Below are 27,129 nucleotides of genomic sequence, written 5' to 3'. Positions count from 1 at the left end.
GCAGACCCCATGGCGGGCTGAGTCCTGCCCATGCCCTGGTGGCCTGGAAGCCTGCATGGGCGCCGTGCAAAGACCAACGTTTTCCAGAGGAGCTTTTGGGCTCATCACTGGCCTGGGGAGGGCTTGACACGGGGTTCCCACAGCTTGCTCCACACCACCTTCACACCCACACCCAGCAGGTCCCCGTGGGGCCGGTGCAGGCCGTGGCTGCCCGCGCTGCGCTGTTGCTCTGTCCCAGCTGGCTGGCTCCGGGTGTGGAGCACTCTGGGCCGGGGCCTCTGGGGCGCGCACAGTGGGGTGACAGGCAGCCTGGCTGCAGAAACGTTGCACCCGTGCCTGAGGTGGGAGGATGTGATGACGCGGCCCACGCAGCGGGAACCCAGGCCTTTAAAAAGCCCAGGAAACAGCCTCAGCGCAAGCGGTGGCTCCACTGGAGGAAAACACACCCCGGTCTCACATTAAAGAAGCCAAACTGTCGGCTTCAAAGAGAAAAGGCAACATCCTGTCACAGGCCATGCTCTGGCAAAAACGTAAGTGGTTTGGCTGTGGCTGTCAGACCCAAGCCAGCGCCAGCAGGGCCGGGCGATCACCGCTTGGCCTGGAATTGGGGAGCTGGTGGTGGAGGAGATGGGGTCACGGGGGAGGGGGGGGGGGGTCTAGGTTCCAAGCCCAGGAGTGGGGAGCTGGGAGGTGGGCGGGATGGAGCCTGGTGGAGAAACTAGCCTGTCAGAGGTGATGCTGATTTTCCAGGCTGGAGGGGAACGAACTAGTGTTCCAAGGTGGGACGGCTCAGGGTACCTCCGCTTCTGTGCATGAATCACTGTGGTGAAGAAAGGGCAATTTATGATTCACACAACAAAAGCCAGATGTGGGATGGGTTTGGTGTTTGGAGGGAAAAGCCATGCAGTTCTTTACAGGAGGGGCTTTATTTCCATAAGTAGTGGCTCTTCAGCCTGCTGTTGAATTCCCTGGGCCTGTTTCTAGCTGAGTGACTTAGCTTTCTGCCAGGGAGTGACTTGTTCCTGTGGATACCCTGGGAGGAGTGGAGACCTGGCTTGGTGAAGCGTGTCCTCACTCGCTCCACTGTCTTGCCTTTCATCATTCTTTTTCCCCCTCTGTGACAAGGCTTGTCTATCCCACTGCAAAGGGAGCAGTGGGTTTATCTTTGGCCTTGATTTTTATCCCTGGAGTTGGACGGAACAACTGTGAACTTTATTTTTCTTTATGTGGAGCAAACAGTGACTTACCTTACTAATAACTGAAATAATACAGATTATTTACAACATTCTTTTCATGAGGTAAACGAAGTCAACTCATCAGCTCTGAGAGTTGAACCTTATTGGGGCTTAGTTCTATACTTCCTCAAGCAAGAAGAATGACAAAAAATTGCTCTTTCGCTTAAAGATTCTTAGTTCCTTAAAATGGCTTTTAATTAACTTAAGTACGCCGTGCCTCAAGCAAACTTAATATAAGAGAATCTAGATTTACAGAAAAAGATAAATTAGGGAGTATGTTTATTTTATGGAAAGATACTCAATTGGATCCATTAAAGTTCTGAAAATATAACTTCATTGATTAAAATGTTACACTGTCACCTTATCACCAATTTACTCTCTTTGCTTTATATCTTATGTAAATTTCTCTGGAATTAAGCTGATTAACAAGTAACACAGAAGAGTGATTTCAAAATTTCTCAGATTGTGAAGACCCACCATTGTTTGATATCAGTAAGATCCATTTTTTAAAAAATAAAGGGAAATGAACTTTAATTTGGGTTTGAGAGTTATGGACTCCTTCCCAGATAACTAGGAATATTCAAGAATGGTTGGCATGCAACTCTTACCAACAGGCGATGGGGCAGCGGCAGCCTATCCTTCATGGGACCATGGCAGCTGACCCTGTTGTGAATGCTCTGTGGATGAGAGCAGGTGGGCATTCATCTCTTTACTGGGGTCTCCTAAGCATCTGTGTGTCTTTACACTTAGGGCTGCATCATTTGATTTTTGTGTGAGCCCCTGGAGGGAGTTTTGCCTCAGCTCCTGCCTTCTATGAGCAAGTCACTTTCCTTTTTCTCAATCCTTAGATTTTTCGTATGTGAAGTGGGGGTAAAAATCATACCCACTCTGAGGACCTACCCTTAGTAAGTGAGGTGCCACTGAAGTCATGTTCATTGCTCTGTCTGCATCAGCCTCTCAGCCTCTGAGATATGAGTTGCTTCCCTGCATTCACAATCTGCCATATTCTCCCCTCTTGGTTCCGTACTACATTTTTTCGTTTCTAATTCCTTCTAAGAGATGAACAGACTTTTTCTTTGTGTTTTTTTTTTTTTTTTTTTTGAGACAGAGTCTTGCTCTGTTGCCCAGGTTGGAGTGCAGTGGTGCGATCTCGGCTCACTGCAACCTCTGCCTCCTGGGTTCAAGTGATTCTCTCCCCTCAGCCTCCCTAGTAACTGGGACTACAGGTGCCTGCCACCACACCCAGGCAATTTTTTTGTATTTTTAGTAGAGATGGTGTTTTAGTATGTTGTCCAGGCTGGACTCAAGTGATCCATTCGCTTCGGCGAGTGCTGGGATAACAGGTGTGAGTCACCGTGCCTATCCCCCAATTTTTTTAAAGGGGATGCTGGAGGGCATGCTTCCTGCTCACACTCTGGAGACCAGTCAGATACAGCAAAACTCCATTGTAAGGGAGACCGCATTGTAAGCTCATCAATGGAATAACTGGGGTGAATGTTTCCCCATGTTCAGATGAACACGAATCAAAATTATCTTGAATTGTCTTTTAAGCCTTAAAGGAAAAGTAGGAGAGACCCTGGGCTCTGGACCCATCCCCTTAGCCCGAACCCAAGTATGTGGTATAGAGGGCACCTGGGTGACTAAACCCTGTGGGAAAATCAGTAAAAACAGGGCAGCATGTCAGCCCACTTAGAATCACCCGGTGGAAGGGCAGGGTTTGAAATCAGACACCAAGAGTGCTGAAAGGGCACTTTCTTTTTTCAGAAAACACCCTCGAGGCATGAGCTGAAATGACTGTACTATGGGGTTCTGGAAAGGGTTAAGAAAACATTCACTTTGTGAATGTTACCTCCTCCCTACCTAGCCCATGACCCTAGTTTGTGGACTAAATGTGAACCCTGGCTTTTGGTTAAGATTAGAGCATAACGTGACAAAGCCCAGAACTGCTGGCACAGAGAAGTAGAAATCTTCAAGCCCCAACCAATGGGTGTGAGATTTGCTTGATGGGCCAACTGGATGAGGAAGTCACTCCATCTGTAGATTCTCTCCCTGGGTTCTGGACTTGGACCTGCTGGTCAGGTGTAGATGTGAAGCATTACTATCCCTCCCCAGCTAGTAGTGGAAATAGCAGGAACCTTGGAGGGAGACCGGTCTGGGTTTGAAAGTTGACTGTGCAACTTAGTTCTTTTTTGTGAGAAGGAAATTTCCATTCATTTCCTCATCTGGGAAGCGGGAATTCTAATTCTGCCTCCCAAGGTTTTTGTGAGAATTAAAGTAGAGAATGTAGGTAAAATGATAGCAAGTTTCCTGCTAAGTAGTGATAGTGGTGAGTTAGTACCTTCCGTCCTGGAAACCTCCTGTGGGCCCATCTTGAGTGATCAGTGTTATGTTAAATTTGTATAACCTTTTCCACACTTTGATTAGAATAGTTAAAAAGCCACAGTCTATGGGCGCCTGTAGTTCCAGCTACTCGGGAGGCTGAGGCAGGAGAATGACTTGAACCCGGGAGGCGGAGCTTGCAGTGAGCCGAGATGGCGCCACTGCACTCCAGCCTGGGAGACGGAGTGAGACTCCGTCTCCAAAAAAAAAAATTAAAATAAAATAAAAATAAAAAAGCCACAGTCTAAATATTCTTGGGTGATAGGATATTGCAAAGTTTTCCAAGGATCTAAAATAGGGGTCTGCAAACTATGGCCTCTGTGCCAAATCAGGCCTATCACCCCATTTGTAAATAAAGTTTTACTGGAACACAGCTATGTTTATCATTTGAATATTGTCTAGGGCTGCTTTTGCTACACGGCAGAGTTGTGTAGTTGTGATAGAGACTGTGCAGCATACAAAGCCTAAAATATTTACTCTCTGGCTTATTATAGAAAAACATTGCCAACCTCTGGTCTCAGATGATTTGCTTGGTTCTTCGGGCATTCATTTCCTTAAGATACTCAGTATCCTGGAGTTGTACAATGCCAACACCAATGGAAATAAAACTTGCAGCCAATTCATTAAATAATTTGGACAATGCCCCAAATTGATTTAATTGAATTTCTTCCTTAAAAGTGATAGGACTGTGTATAATAAACTGAACTCCATTTGTTAGAAAGTGAACAAATTCAACAGTTGCTTTTTATTGTTGTTGTTTGTATTAGGGAATAATCTACATGCTAATCAAAGGCAGGCTTGACTGATTTTCTTTGGACTGGCTCATTGTCTCGGTGTCCTGTAGACTTGACCTTGAAACAGGAAATAAATCGTATCCAATTATTATGTCATGGATATGCCTTTGCTTTCAGACAACTTGAACAGAGCAGAGATTTAGGAAACAGAAAAATTAAGGCCTTAAAATTCTCATCAACATAGAACTCTGCTCTCCAGATTTACTCTAGGGTTCCACTAAAGAGCCAGCATTTTTTGGGAGGCAGTTAAAGATAAGTAAAATGTGTATTATACATACAATTTTTGGAAGCCTATCTCCCACATAAATTTAAGCACAAGATATAATGAGAAGGAATTTAGGTTTCTGGACAACCTCTAATATTTCTATTATATGTTACAATCTTTGCTTATTTAATAAGCCTAGTGAGCACCTTTACTTCTTACCAAGTTGATTCCATTGATTCAGCAGTTCTTTTTTTGAGATGGAGTCTTGCTCTGTCACCCAGGCTGGAGTGCAGTGGTGCAATATCAGCTCACTGCAACCTCTGCCTCTGAATTCAAGCGATTCTCCTGCCTCAGCCTCCTGTGTAGCTGAGATTACAGGCACATGCCACAATGCCTGGCTAATTTTGCATTTTTATTGGAGATGGGGTTTCACCATGTTGGCCAGGCTGGTCTCGAACTCCTGACCTCGAATGATCCACCTGTCTTGGCCTCCCAAAGTGCTGGGATTACAGGCGTGAACCACCACACCTGGCCAATTAATCAGTTCTTGCTGTTAAGGGCAAGTAGAATCCAAAAGAGAGACACAAATTCACATGCACCTTCTGGAGGTGAAATAAAGGACAAACGTCAACAAAACACGCAGATTTAATTGGTAAAAGAGCAGATGATGCTCTTGATGGATATTTTACTTACTGCCCCTTACATTTATTTACTAAAGAAAATGCCAGATTTGTCCTCAAAGTTACTGACTCAGAAGTTTTGAAAGCTCTCTTCCAATTCACACTTGAGATTCCGTTCTTTCATGAGGAACCAAAAAAAAAAAAAAAAAAAAAAAAAAAATCAAGTTTGCCTACACTTGTTCATTAAATGTGTGGACATTTAATTCATAAAGAAGTCTTGTAAATGTTTGCTTTTAACTTTCCTGTTACAAAGTAAGTGTTTTTTCCCCCTTTGACATCTTTCTAAAGTAGTTTATTTTCCCTCTTAATGAAGATGTTCACCAATTTCTTATTCTGAGCCAACCAAACCAAAGTTGGCTAACTGATTATGAACATTAACATAATTCTCACCTTTACGAAATGCTTAGTAACACTCTAGTTTTCTCGTTTTTGTAGAACTGCTTGACAAAAGTGAGCCTACCTGGGATGGGGAGGCCTTCTCTGAAACACTCTTGTCCTGCTTGTGTGATGCTGGGGACAAAGCACTGTCCTTGAAGGCAGGAGCCAGGGTTCTACTTTCCATTCTAAAGATAATTAGGTGGGAGACCTTAAGCAAGCCACCTAACCACTTGGGGTCTCAGATCTTCTAGTGTTGGAATGGACTTGCCTTTTCCTGGCTAATTTTCCTAGAGATTGAACTTGATTGAGGTTCTTTTCCAGTTCTAATTGCTGAGTTTTCCTGAGTGTTTATATAAAAAATAAATACACATTTTAAATCAGAAGTCCTTAATTTGATAGATGGGATTCTTATGTCTGCTTAGGTAGCGTTTTTCCACCTTGGCCACACACTGGAATTCTCTGAGGAGATTTAAGAAACACAGATGCCTGGATCTCTACCTAGAGCTTCTGATTAAATTGTCCTGGGCATCGGAGGGGAGCTGCAAATGCCTCCCAGGGGGGAAGGCTGAGAACTGCTGACCTGGAGGTTGAAATGGATGGCTTCTAATAAACCTTTGGGCATTACTAAGAGCAGAAGAATGCTCAATACGTATATCAGTGATAAACAAACATCTTTGGGGGATGGAGAACTTATTTGGTGCTATGCAGTATACAAAATGTTCTGTTAGATCAGTCTGGATTACATTTGATTGCTGGTGAAGAGACCTGAAATAACATAGATTTAAGTAAGACAGTGGTGTCCTTTCTCTCACATAAAAGAAGTCCACAGTACGGTGTTCAGGATCGTATGGAGTCTCACGGTGCCAACATCATCCCACACTCCTTCTGTCTTTCTAATCTGCTGTCCCTGGCATGTGGCTCTTGTCCTCAAGGTTTTTTTCACAGTTGCCATTGTAACTCCAGCCATCACATCTGTGATCATCACATCTTCGGACAAGAAAGAAGAAGAAAAGGGAACAGCAAAAGATCATGCCTCCCAATCGCTGCCCCTTCTCCCTGCCCAACACGCAACTTCTGCTGACATCTGATGCCATTTCTACCCACAAGGGAGAACAGCATAATTGTTTAACTGGGCACCTTGCCACCCTCCATAATGCAGGGGTTGTTAGAAAGGAAGGGAAGGCGGATGTTGAGTGTAACAACTGCCAGTCTTCACTATGCGTTGAGTGCATTATCTCATTTAATCCTCATGAAAACTCCATGAAGCAGATTCTATTGTAAGGTCCGTGTTATAGATGAGGAAACTGAATCATGAAGATTAAGTTAGTAACTCTCCCACAAAGCAAAATTCATCTGAACAGACCTCAAGTGTTGGCCTGCTAAGCTGTCCTGTCTGCCTGCCACAGTGCCTGTCTCTCTCACAGTGCTTAGGAGGTACTCCTGGTAAAAGCACAGGCCTTCCATGTCAGATAAGGGACCAATGGCAAAATGAGGCCTGGAGACGGTAGTTCATACCATGAGAACTCATTTTGATTGTTTAACATTTACTTCAGCTTACTTGTTGAAGAAAACAAGGCTCTGCTTGCTGCTGTGCCTCCTCTGGGGGACTCTTTGAAGACATTTTAGCTACAATAAAAGGTTCAGAGAAGGACCTAGAGTTTGCCCCCAAATAACCCAGCCCTACTGTTTTCTGGGCAGTTTTAGTAGAGAGCCCGATGTGGCAGGCAGCCTTTGCTGGGAGCCAAGGCTTCTGCCTCCTTGGCACTTCCTTCACTCTGAACTTTCTAGACTTTGGAAAAGTCAGACTGCTCCTTCATATCTGCGTGTCTGTATGTGTGTGTGTGTGTATGTTTAGGTGGGGTATGGAGAGTAAGGCGTCCAGAGTAGGGTTTAACTTTGAGTTAGAGAGTGACACTTCTGTTCTTTCTTTGCCTTTAGTAGTTACAGTTTAGCTTCTGGGGCAGGTGGATCTGAGGTTGAGTCCTAGGTTTATGCCTTTCTGGTTGTGTGACGCTTTCCTCCTTCTGCCACCATTTCTTTATAAGTATGCACCAGGGGTGTGACTCTTACTTTACGGGATTATGGTAGGGGTTTTCTGCTGTGCTTGGCATTAAGTAAACACTCAATAAATATTAGTTGCTGTTATTATTTTCCCATTCTGTCACAATCTACCTCTGAAGACAAAGGTTATGCCGGCTAATTTTAGATTACAATTTGTACGTCTTCTGAGTTCTGCATTTCTTGTGAAATGGCAGGCCACATATCTCCAGTCTTACAACTTGTAGTGGGTTAGTGATCAGGGTTACTTCTGATGATTAATCTGACCATTCTGTGATCAAACTTGGAACTCGGGTCACAATTTTCCTACCGACCTTGTAAGGTAGGGTAGCGGCAAGGCTTGTACTGACTGGCAAACTTGTGTTTGTTTTTTTAATTCACAAGATTGGACTGAGTGTTTGTAATCCAGTTGTGAGCAGAATGACACTTGAAATATGCAAGAAATAGATACCGAAAACTGAAACAACAATGTGTGGCCTCCTTTTCTTAGTAACAGTTTCATTAGTACCACTTTCTGGGAAGAGCTGGTCACCAAAAAATTATAAACCAGAATCATTCTCAGACCAGGTGCTGGGACAAAAAAGGATTTGACCAGTCTTAAATTGAATTACTTTTTAATCCACTAAAAAGAGCCATACGTTTCACTGGAAGAGAGCAAGCATACAGGACATTGTTAAAACTTTCCAGGACTAGGAAATGCTGAGGTGACAGAAAGGAAAGAAAAGAAGAGAGGCAAGAAATTTGACAATAGGAGCAAGTCTTAATGTTAGACGAAAGGCACACCAATTCAGGAAGGAAAGGAATAGAAGGAAAATCAACCTTCTCTTCATCATCCCATGCAGGTATGCATCCCTCTAGGCATCCATCCAATAATGGAATTATTTCCAGCTAGAGAAACCAACCAATGAAATAAATGATCTTCAGCAGAAGGTGGGGACGATGGAATCAGGGAAGGTGTCATGGAACATATAGAATGGGTTTGGATCCTGAAGAATAGATGGTAATCAGACTTCTGGCTTAGATCCTGGAGTGTGCAGATGTATCTTAGGACATAAAATATTAGTACTGGGAAGAAAATCCAAAGATATCTAGACTGATATCTATAACATTTTTGTTATAAACTCCCTTATTCAAATCTAGTGTAAAACTTCAGTATAAGAATAAAAATGGTGCAGTTTTGGGGGGATATCTGGAGCTCTGATTGCTCATGTTCCCCCACATTTCCCTGCCGTTCTCACTCTGTTGGCACCTGCGTGCACCACAACTATATTCCAGGGTTCTTCAGATCACAGCTGGATCCCCCTGACCTGGCCAATCTACCCCTCTTTTTAGCAAGATCCCTGCTAGCTGGTTACACAGAGTGGCAGTGAGTGGCTGTGAAACATGTTGCATTGGTCTTCATCAAACTTTGAAGCTGTGAAAACTATGTGTTCAGTCTTTGTGGGTCTCTTGTGAATAAGGAGGGGGTAAATTCCTAAAAAACTGACCAAATGACTTCTTTCTCAGGCTTGATACTAACAACCACTCCCCTTCTCCTATGTCCATCCTAAAGGAATCCCTTGCATCATGAGAGCCGTTGGCTAGTAAAGCTGATTATGCAGAAAGCTCCTCTTGACTGGCCGTGTTGTCTCTCATGAATCCATTGTTAGGGCTACTCTCACTCACGTAGGCTGTACCCCAAGCCACCACGAGCCTTGGAGCTTGGGCAGTTGGGTCTGACTCCAAATACAAAACTAATGCTGGGGTCTGAAAAGTCCGTCCTCCAAGGAAGTGGTCCTTACGTGATGGTCTCAGGAAAAGTTACTTTTTTTCAATAAAGCTCTCTTTGGTCTTGAAAAGCCAAAATTGGATATTGTTTGAATCAAGGAACAAAAAATCGGATATCCATCTGCCTCCTCCAGCTGCCTAACCACAGGTTATTCCCATCCTAGCTCAGTGGGCAATTCTAGATTCCAGTCTTGATCTAATAAGGAAAGAGCCAGCCCTTTCCTTTGCTCCATCCCTCACTGGGGTGCTGCCTTGTTATAGAATTGGGGTGGCCACTGGGGTAGGTGGACTCTCCTCATTCACCTTCTGATCTGGGACGGTAGGTCTGGAGCTCTGTTTAGGCCCTTTCTCTCTCCTTCTGATGCCCCACTCTCAGCAGAGCTGAGGCAATGCCAAATATGTAATCCAGGAATCTGCTTTGCTCTACAAGGTGATTAAACTCCCATCTATGGGCACTGAAGAGCCCTCCCTTGCCCATTGCCGCATTTCTATTCCATATGCGATATGTGCTCCTAGTTTTCTAGCCCCCTTGAAGGAGTATCTACAACACAGCCTCAGCCATGGCTGTGTCCCTGGCCTTTAGGTGATACGTATAGGTTCCTTAAGGGGCTGCATCTGAGGTCAGGACAAGGGAATGTCATCATATTCTGTCTGCAGCCTAATCACTGCCATTCACAAATATCCAAGGTTTTCATTTCTAGTCGTCCTTTTAAAACTCAAATCTGCTGCAAACCTAATCTTCTGGTGACTGCTGAAGAAAGAAGTCTTCTGCTCAACTCATGGTATTTTTTATACAAGGCCATTTCCAGGGTTTGGCATCTCCTGTCTAGGATTGCTGTATGAAAGTGAGGTCTTTGACCAGCCCCTCTGCAGCATCATTGGCCTCCCTGTCTCCTAAGTGGGGGTATCTTGCTGCCTGGGGATTCCAGGTACCTGAGAGATGAATTCCAGGAGCATAGTGAAGGCAGGTAGAGACACGCCTTGCAGGGAGCAGAAGGCCCTGGGTATGCTGAAGACAGAGACATTCAGTATCAGGATATAGCTGAATGGGGGCAAGTTAGGTCACTGTGCCAAGGCTACTTCTCCGATGACAGATGGGCCATGGATTGTTGGCTGAGATCAAAGGAGAAAAGGCTGTTTGTTGGGAGCACATTATGCACCAGGTGTTTCATTGTGTTAATCTCCTACAGTTCTCATGATAACCCTTTGAGACGGATATTATTACTTTCATTTTGCAGATGGGAAAACTGAGGCACACACTGGTTAAGTGATTTGCCAAGAGTCACACAGGTGATAAACAACATAGCAGACTTTCTAAACAAACTATAGAAATGATCCCTGAAAGTATAGTCTTCATAGCAGACTTTCTAAACTAGGTCTAGTCCCAAACTATACCACACTGCTTCTCAATGACAAGGATTTTAGTGTTGCACTGCGTCCTTCTTCTCCTCCCGGTTGAAGAGTGCCCTCAATTAGATGAAGGCAGGTTATGACTTCATCAAGGGTAGCTCTAGCCTGGCACAAAAAGCTTCTGCAAAGTTGAATCTTAGCAAGTCACGCTCGAGACTCGGCATGGAAGCTCTGAAACCTGCTGATTTCCATTTTAGAATCTGAGTTCCCTGGACTCCTCTTCTCTTGATGGGCCAATCAGCCAAGATAGGATAGGACCAGCTAGTGACACACCCTTAGGATTCACTCAGGACCTGTCACTTAGAGTGTCTGGGACAAGGGTCTGCTCATGGTGTGGCCCGAGCCTCTGGCCCCAGACCAGCCCCTCTGCATTGGAGACAGAACAGTCATATCTCTTGCACTCTCCTCTATACAGTCTCTACAGACTTGGGGCCCCAATTTGCTGCTTGTTCAAGCCTTACTAAACCAGGTGTAGGTGGAAACTATCCAAACAAGACAGAACCACTTCAGTTCTGAGGCAGATGCAACTCTGTCACAGTTTGTAATTCTAAATTTGTTTGTGCAATTATTTGATTAAAGTCTGTGTACCCCACTAGGCTAGATTGTAAGCTCCAAGAGGGCAAGAACCTCATCTGTTCTGCTCAGCAAGTACTTGCTCAGTGAATGCTCTGCCAGGGGTCTCTTGGTCTTGTCCCCTACCCTGGGACACAGTGTATCTGCGATGGGAACCCTTTCTGCTCTGGTGACCCCAGTTTCTGTAAAAGGCAGGCAGATGCAGCTGCTTTCTCAGGTGGACCTGTCCGCTGTCATTTCAGTCGAAAAATACCAAAAATAAAACCTTGCGGGGAATTGTTTGGGTCTCTCAGTTCTCGTCACTCCTCATGTGAGAAGGCTGCTGACAAGGTTCTCGTGGACTGATCTCTCCTCTCTTGGCTGGGCAACAGCATTTCTTGGGGAAATTGGCAATTGAGGGAGACTGGATCAGGGTAGTCCAAGTCCAGACTTTAACTGGAGCAAGGAGGGTTAGGACGGGGCCAGGAATCATTTGATGGTTGACCTGCAGTGTCACTCAGAGAAATAAACGGGACTTGCCCGGGCAGGGACGAGGCAGGCAGTGAGGCGGAAGTGGACTGCACTTGGAATCACAGGTCCTGGGCTTGGTTGAGGACACTGTTACTTATAAGTGTAGTCCTCAGGCAAGTCACTGAACATCTCTGAGCATCTCTTTCCTTCTCGGTAAAGAAAGGGAGGGGAAGAGGAATACGTTGTAGTGAGGCCCCATCTGCAATCATTAGCATCAAAATCTCTATGGAACATCATGCAAATAGGAGTGTGGTGATTTCAGAGTTCCGGAGAGTTAAGAATGTGACCAGGAAACACATGGACCTTTGCCACCCATTCATTCAACAGACCTGAGTCCCTGGGAACAGAGAATGGGTACAAACAGCCTTTTGTGCTTGACCTGATCTGCAGGAGGCTCAGAGGAAGGGAGATGTGGTGTGGAAGGTACGGAGAGTGCCGGGGAAAGGATCCCTGGGAGTAATGCCTGTGAGGGAAGGGTTAGAGGGCCGCTGCCACGTGGAAACCTCTTGCACTTGAGGCCTTTGGCTGCCCCCACCTGCGGTTGTGGGGTGGGACACCCAGAAGTTTAGGGACAATCCAGGTAATCCTGAGGCCTCAGGGTGTAAATGCTCAGGTCTGAGCTTGGTGGAGATGGGTGGTCTTCTGTGGGTCAGTGGGCTCTTGACTTCAACCTAACACAACCTAGAGGGATCTCTGTGTGACTGCCCTGGGGGTCCATTCCCTGCTGGCTATGACGTCCGTTAAGTAGGAATCACTCGGCCCCTAGACCACTTTGGTCTGGGGCTCTGTGGCTCTAAGACTGAACAACCCTCTGCTGTCACCCCCAACATACCTTAAGAGTGTCCCCTGGGTCCCATTGTCAGGGCTGCTCTTTCTAGGTCCTGGTGGCTTGCCTAGGTCTGGGGAAATTCTCAATGACCGTGGCCCCTGGTTCAGCCTTTCCCAGGGGACCTTCCTATGGTTAATGAGTGAGCTCTTTGGGGCTGATGGGAAGGGATAGTCTTTTAGAATGGGGGACACAGGGAGGGCACATGCCACTGTCTGTTCCTTTATCTTCTCCACCCAAACCAGAGAATGTGAGGTCAGCCACCATCTTTGTGATCTGATAAAGGCATCCCAGCCTACCAAGCAAAACATTACAACTTATTCCTCGGCTGTCCAGCAGCCTTGCAGGCAACATCAAATTGTACTTCAGTCGTGGTTCCCCTTTCTCTCATGTCTTCCAGTCACCTTTAAAGCCACCATTTCCCCCCTGCTGTCTTTTTCTCTTCTGTCCTGGGTATCATCCAGATTGCAGGATATATGAGTGACGTGTTTGTATTTCCTGGCTGCAGGGTCCTCTCAGCTCAAATGTTAGTGAATGGAAAGCCTGCGTTTACATGCATATGGGATTTCTTTGTTGGCCTACATTAAAAAACAACAACAACAAAAGGTAAACCACAATGTAGTGTAAATGAGCGGGAAAGCCTTTCTGTAGTGTGTCAAGTTCAACCTTTGACCAAAACCCAACTTCTTTCTTCCTGTTTGGAAAAATATCAGCCATTGTCCATGAATGGAAAGAACAAATTTGAAAACTGACTCAGACCGTTACCGTAAGAAAAGCATCCACATTAGTATTTCAGTTAAAGATGTGAATAATCCTTTAGCCAACTGGAGTTAATGTTCTCTAGAAGTCCTTGGACCACAAGCACAAACAAAATTCTTTACATGAAAATGTAAACAACTCTTTTTTTTTTTTTTTTGAGACAGAGTTTCGCTTCTGTCGCCCAGGCTGCAATGGTGCGATCTCGGCTCACTGCAACCTCTGCCTCCTGGGTTCAAGTGATTCTTCTGCCTCAGCCTCCTGAGTAGCTGAGATTACAGGCTCCTGCCACAGCACCCAGCTAATTCTTCTATGAAATGTAAAGAATTCTTTATATGAAAGTGACAGGTGCCAGCAACTATTGTGACTTGATTTTCAGTTAGAAGCCAGGGCAAGTTTATTGGCAATAGTCTTGAATTCCTATTGTTCAATTAGTTTTGCTACAAATAAAGAGAAAATTATATTTCTTCTCAGTGGGTCTTTTTTTTTTCTTTTTCTTTTTTTAAAAAAGAAAAACAAACAAACACTGAAGATTCAATAGCATAGTGTGTCACTATTAACAGTGTGTCACATGTCCTTCTGGGCTAGGAGTTTTTATCTTTCAAAATGGCCTTGTGTGGCTACAAGGTTTACCTGTTTTTTAGGTAAGTTCCTAAAAAATTGACCAAGTGACTTCTTTTTCAGGCTTGATACTAACAACCACTCCCTTTCTCCAATGTCCTTCATAAAGGAATCCCTTGTATCATGAGGGCCACTGGTTAGTAAAGGTGAGAATTATCCAGAAAGCTCCTCTTGACTGTCCGTGATGTCTCTCATGAATCCATTGTTAGGGCTACTCTCACTCATGTAGGCTGCACCCCAGGCTACCATGAGCCTTGGAACTCGGGCAGTTGGGTCTGACCCCAAATACAAAACTAATGCTGGGGTCTGAAGAGTCCATCCTCCAAGAAAGTGGTCCTTACATAATGGTCTCAGGAAAGGTTATTTTTTTCATAAGGCTCTCTTTGGTCTTGAAAAGCCCAAATTAGATAATGCTTAAATCAAAGAACAAACAACTGGATATTCAGCTGCCTCCTCCAGCTGCCTAACTACAGATTATTCCCATGTTATTCCTATCCTAGATCAGATGGGCAGTTCCAGATTCAAGCCTTGATCTAATAAGGAAAGATACATTCCTCTCCTCTGCTCCATCCCTCACTGTGGTGCTGCCTTGCCGATTCAAGTTTCAACCAGTCAGTTGTGAATGGAGGGTATTCTCAGTAGGTGAGATGGTGGGACGGAAATGCATGCTTATCCTGCAGCCCACCTCACCATTAGAGCAACTGTCTTAACTGTTGTCCACTCCAGTGCCTGGCCCTGGCAGCTCATGGGATGTCACAAGAGGACAATGGCTGGGAAAAGGGCCTTCTCTCAAGGGTGCCTTGGAGGCTGTTTTAGGGAATGACTGGCTTCTGACATGGGCTGTCTTAAAGTTACCCCAGAAGAGAAGTTACCATTGACCAGGCCCTAGGTGTTTGCTTAGCTCAGAGCCATCAGGAGGGACTTACCTCCTTAGATGAGTAGCTCCTGCACTGTGGTGTGAATGTGGTCTGCAAGGTGTCATTAAATAAACAAGTGCTGACAATTTTGCATATTTCCTGGGTGATATTTTGTTATACTTTCATCAAGGAACTGGAGAACCATATTTATTTAAATCAGGACACTCCATATGTTCCTAGCTTGGTGCAAAGCAGGCGCAAATGTCCACATGCAGCCAGGTTGCTGGCTGAGGTGACCAGTTTGCTTGAGTTTTCATGCTCTGCGCTCTCCAGCAGAACAGCAGCTGCAGGACTCTTATTTTTGTGATGTAGAGCATGTCTGGGTGTGTGGCAGGGGGAACTGAAATAGTCTCTGCTGACTTTTTATACCTACAGATTTTGTTTCATTGCTCATTTTGGAAAAGGGAAGCCCTTATAGGGGCCAAATTGATGGTTTTTCTGTAAATGATGATTTCCCCCCTCAAACTCCATTGGCTTGAATTCCAGTGGTATAGAAAGGCAACATGGTGAACTTCTCAGCCCGAAAAAGGAGATTTCCAATCAGGGCCGAGAGGCTCATGCTAAGGTGGAAAGATTTTCCTCCGTGATGGACTCTTGGATACCCACAGGAGACTTAAAAGGCCCTCAGATCACAGGATTAATGGTGAGAAAGCTTCGGGCTTTGAGGTTATACTACCTGGAGCTACAAGTTAATTGGGGGGTTATTAAAATCTCTGGAGAACTCGACTTTGGGAAATTGGGCTTCTATCTTATTATTTCAATCTCCTGGTTTATTTTCTTTAGATGTATTATTATTATTTTAAGAAATGTATTTAAAAAGTTAAAAATATTTCTTTTATGTATTACAATTTAGTTGTTTTAAAGTTAATTCAGGGATCCGGGTGCCCCAAGGTGAGGCAATCGTGATTTTAGACACACTTTTTTCCTCTCCCAAATTTGTATTTGTGGGCTCAGTTCTCATGCTGGTGGCAGTAGGGAGCTCAGTGTTTACTGTGGAATTAAAAATGTTTATTGTTGCTGCACATAGGTTGGTGTGAAAGGTACCAACTACAAGTTTCAACTTGCAAAAACACTTGGCTGTGGCCTCCTTTGGAATCGTCTTGAGGCTTCAGATTCTGATATTTCATGAGCACTTTACAAAGTCACTCTGAGAAGCACCCTCCCTCTTACCTGCTCAGTTGGAGTCAGTTACAGGTTTCCTTGGCAGCTGACTGTGGACACATGCCGGGCAGTCAGGAGACCCTTGGGAGCTGTGGGAGTCCTGCAACGGCAATAGGAAGAGGTGGGGACTTAGAGATTGCTCCACATATGGTCTGTTGTGCCAGGGCACACCTGTTGACACTGCGTTCCAAGGAAGTCCAGACATTACAGGGTGATACTCTCTGTCCACAGCACCTCTGCCAAGCGCTCTTTGTTAATTGATTTAGAAACAGTAGGAGGCAGGAAGCCCTCTCTTGACAAGATCCTGGAAGTACCCAGCTGGTCCCCTTCCAGCCAAGTGTGTGGTGTGTCCACTTTCTGGGAGGGACTGGGACCAGCAGGTCTCTGAGCCCTTCCTCAGAAGTGTACATGCAAACGAGAGGGGGCTGAGCCATACACCTGTCTCTGAGATGGTCTGAGCCATGTGCATATGAGATTGAGCCCTTCTTGTCCCTCAGCTGAATTAAGAGGGTGACCACAGTGCTCAGACCCCCAAGTAATCCCATTTCCCAAATTTCTCTCGAGTACACAATGCCTCAGACTGTACTTTATGCCTAAGGAATAGCTGGGAACCCAACTGAAGACAAGTGTGAATTGCAGGATATGACTGAACAGAACTGATATATGCAGCAGCATGGATGGAACTGGAGGACGTTATGTGAAGGGAATAAGCCAGGAACAGAAAGACACAATTCTCATACTCTCACTTGTATGCGGGAACTAAAAATTCACACAGTTGAACTCATGGAGATAGACAGTAGAATGATGGCTACCAGAAGCTGGGAAGGGCAGCAGGGGGAGTGGGAGTGGGAGTGGGGATGATTAATGGGTACAAAAATATAGTTAGATAGAATTAATATGATCTAGTATTTGATAGCACAACAGGGTGACTATAGTCAACAATAATTTATGGTACACTTAAAAATAACTGAAAGCGTAATTGGATTGTTTATAACACAAAGAAGTGACAAATGCTTGAGGGGACGGGTGCTTTATCTACCCAGATGTGATGAGTATGCATTGCATGCCCGTATCCAAATATCTCGTGTACCCCATAAATACATACACTGACTATGTACTCACAAAGATTAAAACCAAAAATGCTGATGTGGCCATGGGGTGAGCCTGAGAAAGAGTGAGCAGAGTGTGGGAGGGCAGGTGCCCTGTTTGCTGACAAGTCAGATCGTACCTGGGGCCTGTGGTCATCCCCGGGCACCACCCAGCAGTAGGGAAAGTGGCAAATGGAACTTGTGCAAGAGTGACTCACCTAGAAGGAAGGTGGGGGGACTAAAACCATGTCATTTAGAAATAGCTGGAGGAATGAGAAGTCCCTTCAGACCTGGGGGGCCCCTGGTATCTCTCCTCAGATGTGGGAAAGGAATATTACTACTAATACTCATGATAATAGGAGCACACATGTATTAAATGCTCTGTGCCAAACTCTATTCCAAACACTTCACATGCAATTCTTAAATTACCCTACAACATACATACCATTATGATCCTCACTTTATAGATGAGACAATGGTAAATGGATTAAGAATTGTGAGTTTCATTAGAAGGTAGTGGAGGGAAATACAACGTGTGTTACCATAAGTTAGCCTCAGTAGGAGGAAGACCTGTCTGACATAATATCTCCCCAAAAGGAAGGTGGAAAAGGCCGGAGGGAAGAGAATTAAAAACACATGTATCGAGCATCTACCCTATGCCAGACATGGCCTTTGGAGCTCCCCATGTATTATTTCGGTTAATCCTCACAACCACTGTGTGAGAGGAGAATTATTATTCCCGTTTTACAAATGAGGAAATTGAAGCCTAGAGACATTAAATAAATCTAAGAACTTTCCACCAGTAAGTGACAGCCCAGATTTGAATACAGGTAGGTGTGGCTCTCAAGTCTACTGTCATTTGTGTTCAGAGCAAAGGTGGAGGTGCACTGGTGGCCCCGGGGCACAGAACCAGGCTGGTTCCCCGGCTAGACACTCCCATGGCACCCTGAATTTCACAAGTTGTGACACATTCATCTGCTGGTAACTTTTGTTGCTTGTCTTCCCCATTAGACTGCAAGATCTGCGTGGGCCGGGGCTGCATGGGTCCTGCTCAGCGCTGTACTCCTAGGCGCTAGAAATATTTGAAAGAATGAACGAACACCAGTAGAGATCTCTTGTTCAGACTGGGGAAGTTAAAATAAGGATAATGAAACTGCTATTGGGATGTTATCGGGAGATGCTTATGTTAAATTAGGACTGAATTATCAACGGTTGTAATCCCAGTATATTTTCAAAATTACCTGAGAGATTTTTTTTTTTTTTTGAGACAGAGTCTCACTCTGTTGCCAGGCTGGAGTGCAATGGTGAGATCTCGGCTCACTGCAACCTCACCTCCCAGGTTCAAGCGATTCCCCTGTGTCAGCCTCCCAAGTAACTGGGATTACAGGCATCTGCCACCACATCCAGCTAATTTTTTGTATTTCAGTAGAGACAGGCTTTCACCATGTTGGTCAGGATGGTCTTAATCTCCCGACCTTGTGATCCACCCACCTCAGCCTCCCAAGAAAGATTTTTATGCATACAGATTCCTAGGCCCATATCAGCCCACTAGAATCAGACTCTTCCCGGAGCAGGACCTGTACCTGCACATTGCATCATTTCCCGGTTGATTTGCTACCTGGCCAGCTGAGGGACCTTGGAGGATGGGTCTGAAGTCCACCTGAGATACTGGGATTCCTGACCCCCTTCATCTGCCTCTGGGGCTCACTTCCCACTTCCTGTTGCCTCTTCCCACTTCCTGTTGCCCAAGCTTCTCTCTGCCTTCTGGGCTTCAAGGCCAGGCCTTGCTCGAGGCTGGAGCCTGGAGGGAGGTCTGGTGCCGAGTCAGGCATGGGACCTTATCAGCTGGGTATTTACTGAGCAAAGTTCAACCAGGGCAGCGCTGGAGATCCGGGTTTAACAGATACCTAGGCTTCCGGGACTTTGATTCAGAGCCCAGGTCCCTGGGGCCCTTATCGGTGGATAATAATGGGCTCCCTGTGGAAGTCCTAAGGGCTAGTATTTCTTGGCTTACCCAGGCCTGCTCTCTGAGAGCCCAGGGCCCCTAGGCCACAGGCTGTCTAGGTGGACAGCTTGTCGCTTCCCAGCCACGGCTGCTTTTCAATTGCTCTCCCAGGCCAGGAAGGGCCCTATGCACTGGCTCTTACTTGGGTCAATGCTTTGGTCTCCTGGCTTTGACAGCAAGAGGGGAAGGAAACCTTCCCTCAGCAGCAGGTGGATACTCTCTGGCCCCAGGGCACATGGATCTCCCTTGGGTAACTGTCCCATGCCGTGGAACTCACCAAGAACCTGGGAGCCACTTGCCTTCATCCTAAAGGTGTAGGAGAGATGAAGGGAAGACAAATGGCAGCATGTCTTAAAGAATCACTCAATCGATTAATCAATAAGTATCAACTGAGCTTAAAACAGATGGGCATGCCACTGGGAAGATATGGAGAAATAAGGTACAAGAACTCCCTTGAGACGTTTATAATCTAGTTGTGGGTATAAGACACTTCCATCACAAAGAATAACTGTTACATAACTGAATTTTTTGAATGTCTATGCTGTGTTTATTTGAGGCATATACTGTTCTACCAATATGCCACATCAGGTGACTTCTCTCCATATTCCTTTGACAAAGAAACTGAAGATTAAGAGGCACAGAGACGTTTAGAACTTGCTCAGGAACACACAGCGAGGTGGTGGCAGGGGCAGGATTTGAGGACTGTGCCATCTGGCTCAGAGTCCCTGCCCTTCCCGCTGTCCCCTACTGCCACCTGATGAATACTAATCAGATCTGGAAATGTTTGAGAGGCTGTAGAATGGGGAAATTCCTCAGGCTGCAGGGGTCAAGCAGGACGGCTGCACTTGGGTTGGGTCAGCAAGAGTCAAGAGGTTGGAAGAAGTGAGAGGGAATTCTGACCGTGGAAAACCTCAACCACAGATGAGGAGGTGAGACACGCAGGAACACGTAGAGAACGCAGACAGACCTTCTAGTCTCTACTACACAGGGTTTGTGTAGTAGAGAGTGTGCAAAGTGGTGAGAAAAATGGGTTCGGATCTCATTCTGAAGGCTGCCCAATTCTAGAATAAGAAGATGGGCCTTCGTTGTCTGGGTGCAGGGGGCCTACAGAAGGTTTGGGAGTAGGAGGAGTGACAATGCTGGAGAAGCATTCTAGGAAGTGTCACGTGATTCTCTGTGTTCAAGCACAACTTAGGGGAGCAGACAGATCCATGAGGAAATGAGCACTTTAGGGTGTGGGCTCGTCTGAGAAGGACCATGGGCTCCAGGGACATTGCTTTTCACAGCCACAGCTCCGGAGCAAGCCCCCGCGCCGGCCCGGCCATACCAGGGCGTCCGCGTGAAGGAGCCAGTGAAGGAACTGCTGAGGAGGAAGCGAGGCCACGCCAGCAACGGGGCAGCGCCTGCACCTACGGCGGTGAGAGTGTGTGTGTGAGAGGGTGAGTGTGTGAGACAGAATGTGTGTGTTAGAGATAGTGTGAGAGTGTATGTGTGTGTGAGGGAGTGTGTGGGTGTGTGTGAGAGTGTGTGAGTGCGTATGTGTGACAGTGTGTATGAGTGTGACAGAGTAGTGTGTGTGAGTGTGAGAGAGAATGTGTGTGTGCGTGTGTGTCAGCGTGTGTGAGAGTGTATGTGTGTATGAGGGAGTGTGTGAGAGAGTGTGTAGAAGAGTATGCGTGTGAGTGTGAGAGAGCATATGTGTGAGCGTGTGTGAGAGTGTGTGTGTGAGTGTGTGAGAGAGTGTGTGCATGTGAGAGTGTGTGAGAGTGTGTGTGAGAGTGTGTGTTTGTGTGTGTGTGAGAGTGTGTGCGTGTGTGTGCAGGCAGACGGGTTGGGAGGTGACCAAGGGGATCAGGCAGGAAGGAGTGCAGGTCGCATGGTGGAGGCTGCCAGAGATAGAGCCAGGGTGGAACAGCTGGGATGAGGGATCAGAGGATTGGCCCACTGAACACAGCTACTGTCAAGGCCTGAGTGAGCGAATGACTCACATACCCTGATGTGAGTTGGGGGCTCACCCTGAGAAGAGGAAGACACCAGCTCCCTGAGCACACAGACTTCCTGCTAAATGGAAACACAAATCCCTCAAGTGTAGGTGGTGATGGTTGGGATACCGGGTGGGGTGTTTTGTTCTAACCAGAGCATTTCCTACCTTCTACTCTCCTGCCCTGAGGCCCTCTGGACAAGTTCCCTGCACAGGGCCAGTTGGCAATGGCTAAACACTGACCCTGGTCTTCTCCTCTCCCCTCTAGGTGGTGCTGCCCCATCAGCCCCTGGCGACCTACACCACAGTGGGTAAGAGTGCCCCGTAGCCCTGGTGGCCCCCAGGCCTCTCATCTGGGTGGCATCTGCAGTTCTGAAATTTCCTTCTTCCCACAGGTCCTTCCTGCCTGGACATGGAAGGCTCTGTGTCTGCAGTGACGGAGGAAGGTGCTCTGTGTGCCGGCTGGCTCTCCCAGCCCACTCCGGCCACCCTCCAGCCCCTGGCCCCATGGACACCTTACACCGAGTATGTGCCCCATGAAGCCGTCAGCTGTCCCTACTCAGCTGACATGTATGTGCAGCCCGTGTGCCCCAGCTACACGGTGGTGGGGCCCTCCTCAGTGTTGACCTATGCCTCTCCGCCACTCATCACCAATGTCACGGTACGTCACACAAAGGCAGAGCTGCACCCGCCCATGCTGAGTGCACCCTTTTAGAACCAGAGCTGACTTCCCGACCCTGATCTTCCTTGCTATTGATTCTCAGGATAATCAGGCCATCAAAGCTTGCCTTGTCCTCCATGGAGGCCTGCTCTGATTCTCATTTGCTGAAATATCTTTCACAAAGATATCTCACAGCCTCTCTTGTCATCCTTTCTGCTCCTCAGGACTGGGGAGGTCTTCTCTGATTCCCTGTTCTAAATCTCCCCAGCTTCCCTGCAAGCAGTGAGTCTTGGTTTTGAGTTGAAGTTTTTAGTGAATGGGGTACCATGTGAGATCTACATGGGGTCTTGTGTTGGAACCAGGCTTTCCTTTCTATTCAGATAACTTAGGGAGTGATCGTTCACTTAATAATGGGACTTAACAGAAGATTTCTAGGCTGAACAACAGGTGATATTTTTGATGGCGTCAGACCCACTTGTGGGGTAATTTTTTAAAGTTCTGTCTCTATTGTCAGATTGCCTGTGTTCAAATCCCTGCCCCTTCACTTATTAGCTATGTGACTCTGGGTTTAGTGACTTAAAACTCTCTGAACCTCAGTGTCTTCATCTGTAAAATGGGAATACCAAGAAAAGGGTCATTGTCAGGTTCAAATGAAATAATGCATGTGGAGGGCTTAGCAGTGTCTGGCATACAGAAATCACTAATATATATTAGTTATTATCATCATATCAAAATCTGCTAACATTAACTAAGGGCCTGAGGGGAAAGGAAGAGCTTCTTCCCCCGGGAGTGAAGGAAGGAGAGGAAAGAGATTTATATTAATGGTGCCTATTTGACTAAAGGAATGGGAATTTTGCAAGTGTTCAAGGGCAAAAAGACCTGTGGTTACAGCTGTATTCAGCTCCAGTCCAGGGAAACCATGAGAAGTAGAGCTTGGCCTTCAGCAGTCCCAGAGCCCGCCTTCGATGGTGGAGCTTGCTTTGGTCCACCTTGTCTCCTCCATTTCCCTCCAGGGTCCAGTGTCATCCTGATGCACCTGCCCCTGCCTCCAAACACCTTCTATGAAAGGCCTGCAGGAGCCCTTCCATCTCAGGTCCACCTGCTACCCAGCAAACCAATTTTGGAGGCTGGATGATGATAGATAAGAAGGAGTTAATCCAACTCCCTCTCCCAGGCACCTCATTTCCATGTCAGGGAGCCTGGGGAGAGGGTGGTGGGTGGAGGACTCATGGTTTCCAGCCATTTCATTACCAAGGATTCCTTTCATTGTTTATCCCCTTTCATCATCCCCACCTTTTGCTTTGAAAAGTTCTGTATATCAAACAAACGGTATTTATTAAGAATTAGTTTATTTGTTTTGCCATTTTGTGAATTAACTCATCAAAGCTGTCTAGAGCTATAAGTCCACACTCCTGATCAGCAGAGATAAGACCTGCTGTGGTGCTGAGTGGATGTAATTCTATTCCCCAGCAAATAAACCTATAGTTGCAATAGATTTGTACAGGTGTATGACTGGGAAATGTAGAATTTCCATCTGGATTTTTGAAAGCTGGGAATAATGAGGCTTTCCCGGATTCTGTCTGGTTTCAGGACACTGGGATAGGGACCACTGGCTTACACCTCAGCCCAGATTTTGGAAGGCTGGAAGGCCTCTGAGACCATTTCCAGCTCTATCATTCTATGCAAAAACACCCTAAAATCTTGCTACTCAAACTCTGGTCCCTGGACTGGCCACATTGGAGTCCCCTGAGATCTGATTAGATATGCAAAATCCCAGACTTCTTGTGCCGGAAGCTGCATTGTAACAAGATCTGCAGGAGGTTAAGAAAAGCCTTGCCCTAAATGATTCTAACAGTTTGCTGTCAAGACACAGTGACAATAGGAGCAATATGTGACAGGAGAGACGGGGATGGTAGGGAGAGATTTTGGCATCTCTCTCATGAATCCATGCAAAGAGCATCCTCTTCTATCTGCTTTCCTCAAGTGTGAAAGAGAAGTAAGAATCCAGGCCCCGCCTCTGTTGCAGGCCTGACCTGAGGTTTGTGAGGGAAGTCGCCCGTGCAGGTGAGAGGTATGACTCGTAGAGCAGGCAGGCAGGAGAAGGATTCTAACCCTTGGAGGGTCATGGTGGGTGCCCATAAGTGGGACAGCGATGGAGATCAGCTCAGAGACAGAGGAGGATGAGGATGTGGAAGGCACCAGGCAGCAGCAGGAAGCAAGGCCAAGTTTGCTGACAAAGTAGTGCTTCCCCCAGCTGGGGATGGCCAGGCTTCCCCATGCTGGCCATTACTAGAGGCGACAGAACTGTGTTGGCTCATGGGGACCTCCAAAGCTGTTGTGTGGAGCCTGGACTGTCTTTGTGTCTGGGCAGGGTAGTGGCCACCTTCCAGATACAGCTGCCACGCTATGGTTTAACACGTATTTTCACAGATTTTAAGGTGCATTTATTTTTCACATTTTAAGATCTCTGAAATAGAAATGAATTTTGTATTCAACGAAACCTGGAAAATCCTCTCTAATTGGCTTAACCCAATGAGTTCATTACTATTTGTATTCTATTTCGTAGATGAGAAAAATGAGCCTTCCAAGCAAGAAGTGGCCTGAGCAAAGACATATAGCTAGGAAGGGTCAGGGTTGGGGCTGCGGTTGAAGTCTGCCTGGCTTCTCTCTTGGGGGAGACTTTGAGCAGGAGGAGGTGGAGTCCCATGAAGTGAGAAACCAGGAAAGGGCAGAGTTGAAGGGGGAGATGGAGACCCCTCTAAGGGCAAGGATGGGTGGGTGGGTCTCCCAGGGCTGCTAACCCTCTGTCCCGTGTTTCCCTGTCACAGACAAGAAGCTCCGCCACGCCCGCAGTGGGGCCTCCGCTGGAGGGCCCAGAGCACCAGGCACCCCTCACCTATTTCCCGTGGCCTCAGCCCCTTTCCACGCTACCCACCTCCACCCTGCAGTACCAGCCTCCGGCCCCAGCCCTACCTGGGCCCCAGTTTGTCCAGCTCCCCATCTCTATCCCAGAGCCAGTCCTTCAGGACATGGAAGATCCCAGGAGAGCCACCAGCTCACTGACCATCGACAAGCTGCTTTTGGAGGAAGAGGATAGCGACGCCTACGCGCTCAACCACACTCTCTCTGTGGAAGGCTTTTAGGGGTGGCTCCCACCTGAGTCCTGTTCCCTGAAACTGGGATTTGAAAATGAGCCTGGAATTGAGCCCCGAATTCAAGCTTGTTTGGAGTAGTTATTTGATAACTACACTTTCTACACACAGCTAGAATTGTAGACTTGTAAACCTTCCTTCCCTTCTTCCTTCCCCTCCCTCCATCCCTCACTTCCTCCCTCTCTCCTTCCCTTCCTCCTTCCCCTCCCTCCCTCACTTCCTTCCTCTCCCCCTCTCCTTCCCTTCTTCCCCTCCCTCCCTCTTTCCTTCCCAACCCCTTCCTTCCTTTTCCTCCTTCCGTCCCTCCCTTCCCTCCTTCCTTCTCCCTTTCCTTCCCTCCCTCCCTTCCTCCCTCCCCCTCCTCTCTCGCTTCTTCTTTCTTCCTTACTTCTTTTTTCGATTCTGTCCCATTTTGGGAGGTAATTATAGGGATTTTAGCAATAACGTTTTATGTCAAATGTTGCCAAGTCTGTGGTCCATGGGCTTTCATTTCTGTTACATTTCATTTCTTGGAAAAGGCTCCCTTTCTCCAGTGTCTGCTGAAACTTCTTAGGGCCACTCACACCCTCTGTCATTTTAAGATGTATGCGGTGGCCAGCAGGAAGATCAGCCCTGACAGCATCTCCTGAGAAAGGCAGCCAAGGGCCTACCCTGATGCCAGAGTCCTTGAGCTGTCAGTTCCCACAGTTGCTCCTTTGTTTGCTCTTCTCAGCATCAGCCAGATTTACAGTTTGGGCAGCAAAATCGCAAGGCCTGGGGCTCAGGGTAGTAAGGGGTGGGGAGTGGGTGGGAGGGAAAAAAGAACATTAGGGTGGGTGGGGACAGGCCAGTGACGAAGAGAGGGACAGAGGAGGGATGGGAACAGGCTGTGCGTCTTAGTTGGAGAGAGGGGTGTGGGAGGAAGCTTGAGTTTGATGCAGGGAGGAGGAAGTCTGAGGAATGACTTGGCTCCAGATTACTTGGTTATTAAGAAGAACAATAAACTGAAGGAAAGCATTGCTTGAAGTGGTGAAAACCACTGCTCTCCCTGAGGATATGTGCAAGGGAAGTTGGGCTGTTGTAAACAGGGCGAAGGACGTGTTTGACCATTTCTGTCTCACCTCTAGGCCCTCTGCTGGTGCTGTGGAGGCCAAGACCCCATGAAGCCTAAAGGTGATGGGTCCTTGCCTAGGCTTAGTGCTACCATGTGGGTTTCTTTTCTTTTCTTTTTCTTTCTTTCTTTCTTTCTTTCTTTCTTTCTTTCTTTCTTTCTTTCTTTCTTTCTTTCTTTCTTTCTTTCTTTCTTTCTTTCTTTCTTGTTTTTTTCTTGAGATGGAGTCTCACTCTATTGTCCAGGCTGGAGTGCAATGGCATGATCTTGGCTCACTGCAACCTCCGTCTCCCAGGTTCAAGTGATTCTCCTGCCTCAGCCTCCTGAATAGCTGGGATTACAGGTGCATGCCACCATGCCTGGCTAATTTTTGTATTTTTAGTAGAGATGGAGTTTCACCATGTTGGCCAGGCTGGTCTCGAACTCCTGACCTTGTGATCTGCCCGCCTTGGTCTCTCAAAGTGCTGGGATTACAGGCATGAGCCACCGCACTCGGCCTTTTACCATGTGGGTTTCTTTAGTGTCCTAAAAGCATCCATAACCCACCATTCTGTGGAGCCAAGGTCCCCTCTACCCAAACACCCTCCCTCCTGTGGACTTCTAGAGCCTCAGCCAGAAGTACCGTTAGGTTTAATTTTAATTTGTTTTGCTGAAGAAACATCAGGTTTGTAGGAGACTGAGTTGTTAGCAGGGATGCTTAGCTCCTGATAGTGAACGTGTACCTTGGAACTGGCACATTCATCTGCTAATAGCACATCGTCACTATTAAGCAGACACTTCAGCTGGTAGAATCCATGTAGAAGTCATGGACTTTTCTGGGAAATGACAGTTTCTTTGACACATTTTCTTTGCCCACGTTAAATAAAAACTCTGGAGAAAGTT

At 46.6% G+C, this 27,129-nt stretch overlaps 1 protein-coding gene across 2 annotated transcripts; it reads left to right on the top strand.

Annotated features, from left to right (window-relative positions):
* Positions 1-27,129, top strand: POU2AF1 (POU class 2 associating factor 1). 2 transcript variants are annotated; one of them, XM_025356930.1, is made up of 6 exons: positions 116-530; positions 1,850-1,928; positions 20,650-20,780; positions 21,613-21,655; positions 21,740-22,005; positions 24,834-25,308. In XM_025356930.1, exons 2-6 carry the CDS (start codon positions 1,853-1,855, stop codon positions 25,146-25,148), a joined length of 831 nt encoding a protein of 276 aa, XP_025212715.1. In that variant the 5' UTR covers positions 116-530; positions 1,850-1,852; the 3' UTR covers positions 25,149-25,308. The 2 variants fall into 2 exon arrangements, with proteins under 2 accessions (XP_025212716.1, XP_025212715.1); XM_025356931.1 differs by lacking the exon at positions 1,850-1,928 and having other exon boundaries at positions 1-530; positions 24,834-27,129.

Source organism: Theropithecus gelada, chromosome 14, assembly GCF_003255815.1.
Source record: "Theropithecus gelada isolate Dixy chromosome 14, Tgel_1.0, whole genome shotgun sequence".
Lineage (NCBI taxonomy): Eukaryota > Metazoa > Chordata > Mammalia > Primates > Cercopithecidae > Theropithecus > Theropithecus gelada.
This window is presented reverse-complemented; position numbering and strand designations above follow the sequence as displayed.

What these genes read in the sequence shown, in the direction of transcription:
- POU2AF1 (XM_025356930.1), top strand. Translation starts at nt 1,853, where the DNA reads ATGGGGCAGCGGCAGCCTATCCTTCATGGGACCATGGCAGCTGACCCT. An exon ending in TGCTCTGTGGATGAGAGCAG is followed by an intron (nt 1,929 to 20,649) that starts GTGGGCATTCAT and finishes TGCTTTTCACAG; the next exon opens with CCACAGCTCCGGAGCAAGCC. An exon ending in CACTCATCACCAATGTCACG is followed by an intron (nt 22,006 to 24,833) that starts GTACGTCACACA and finishes TCCCTGTCACAG; the next exon opens with ACAAGAAGCTCCGCCACGCC.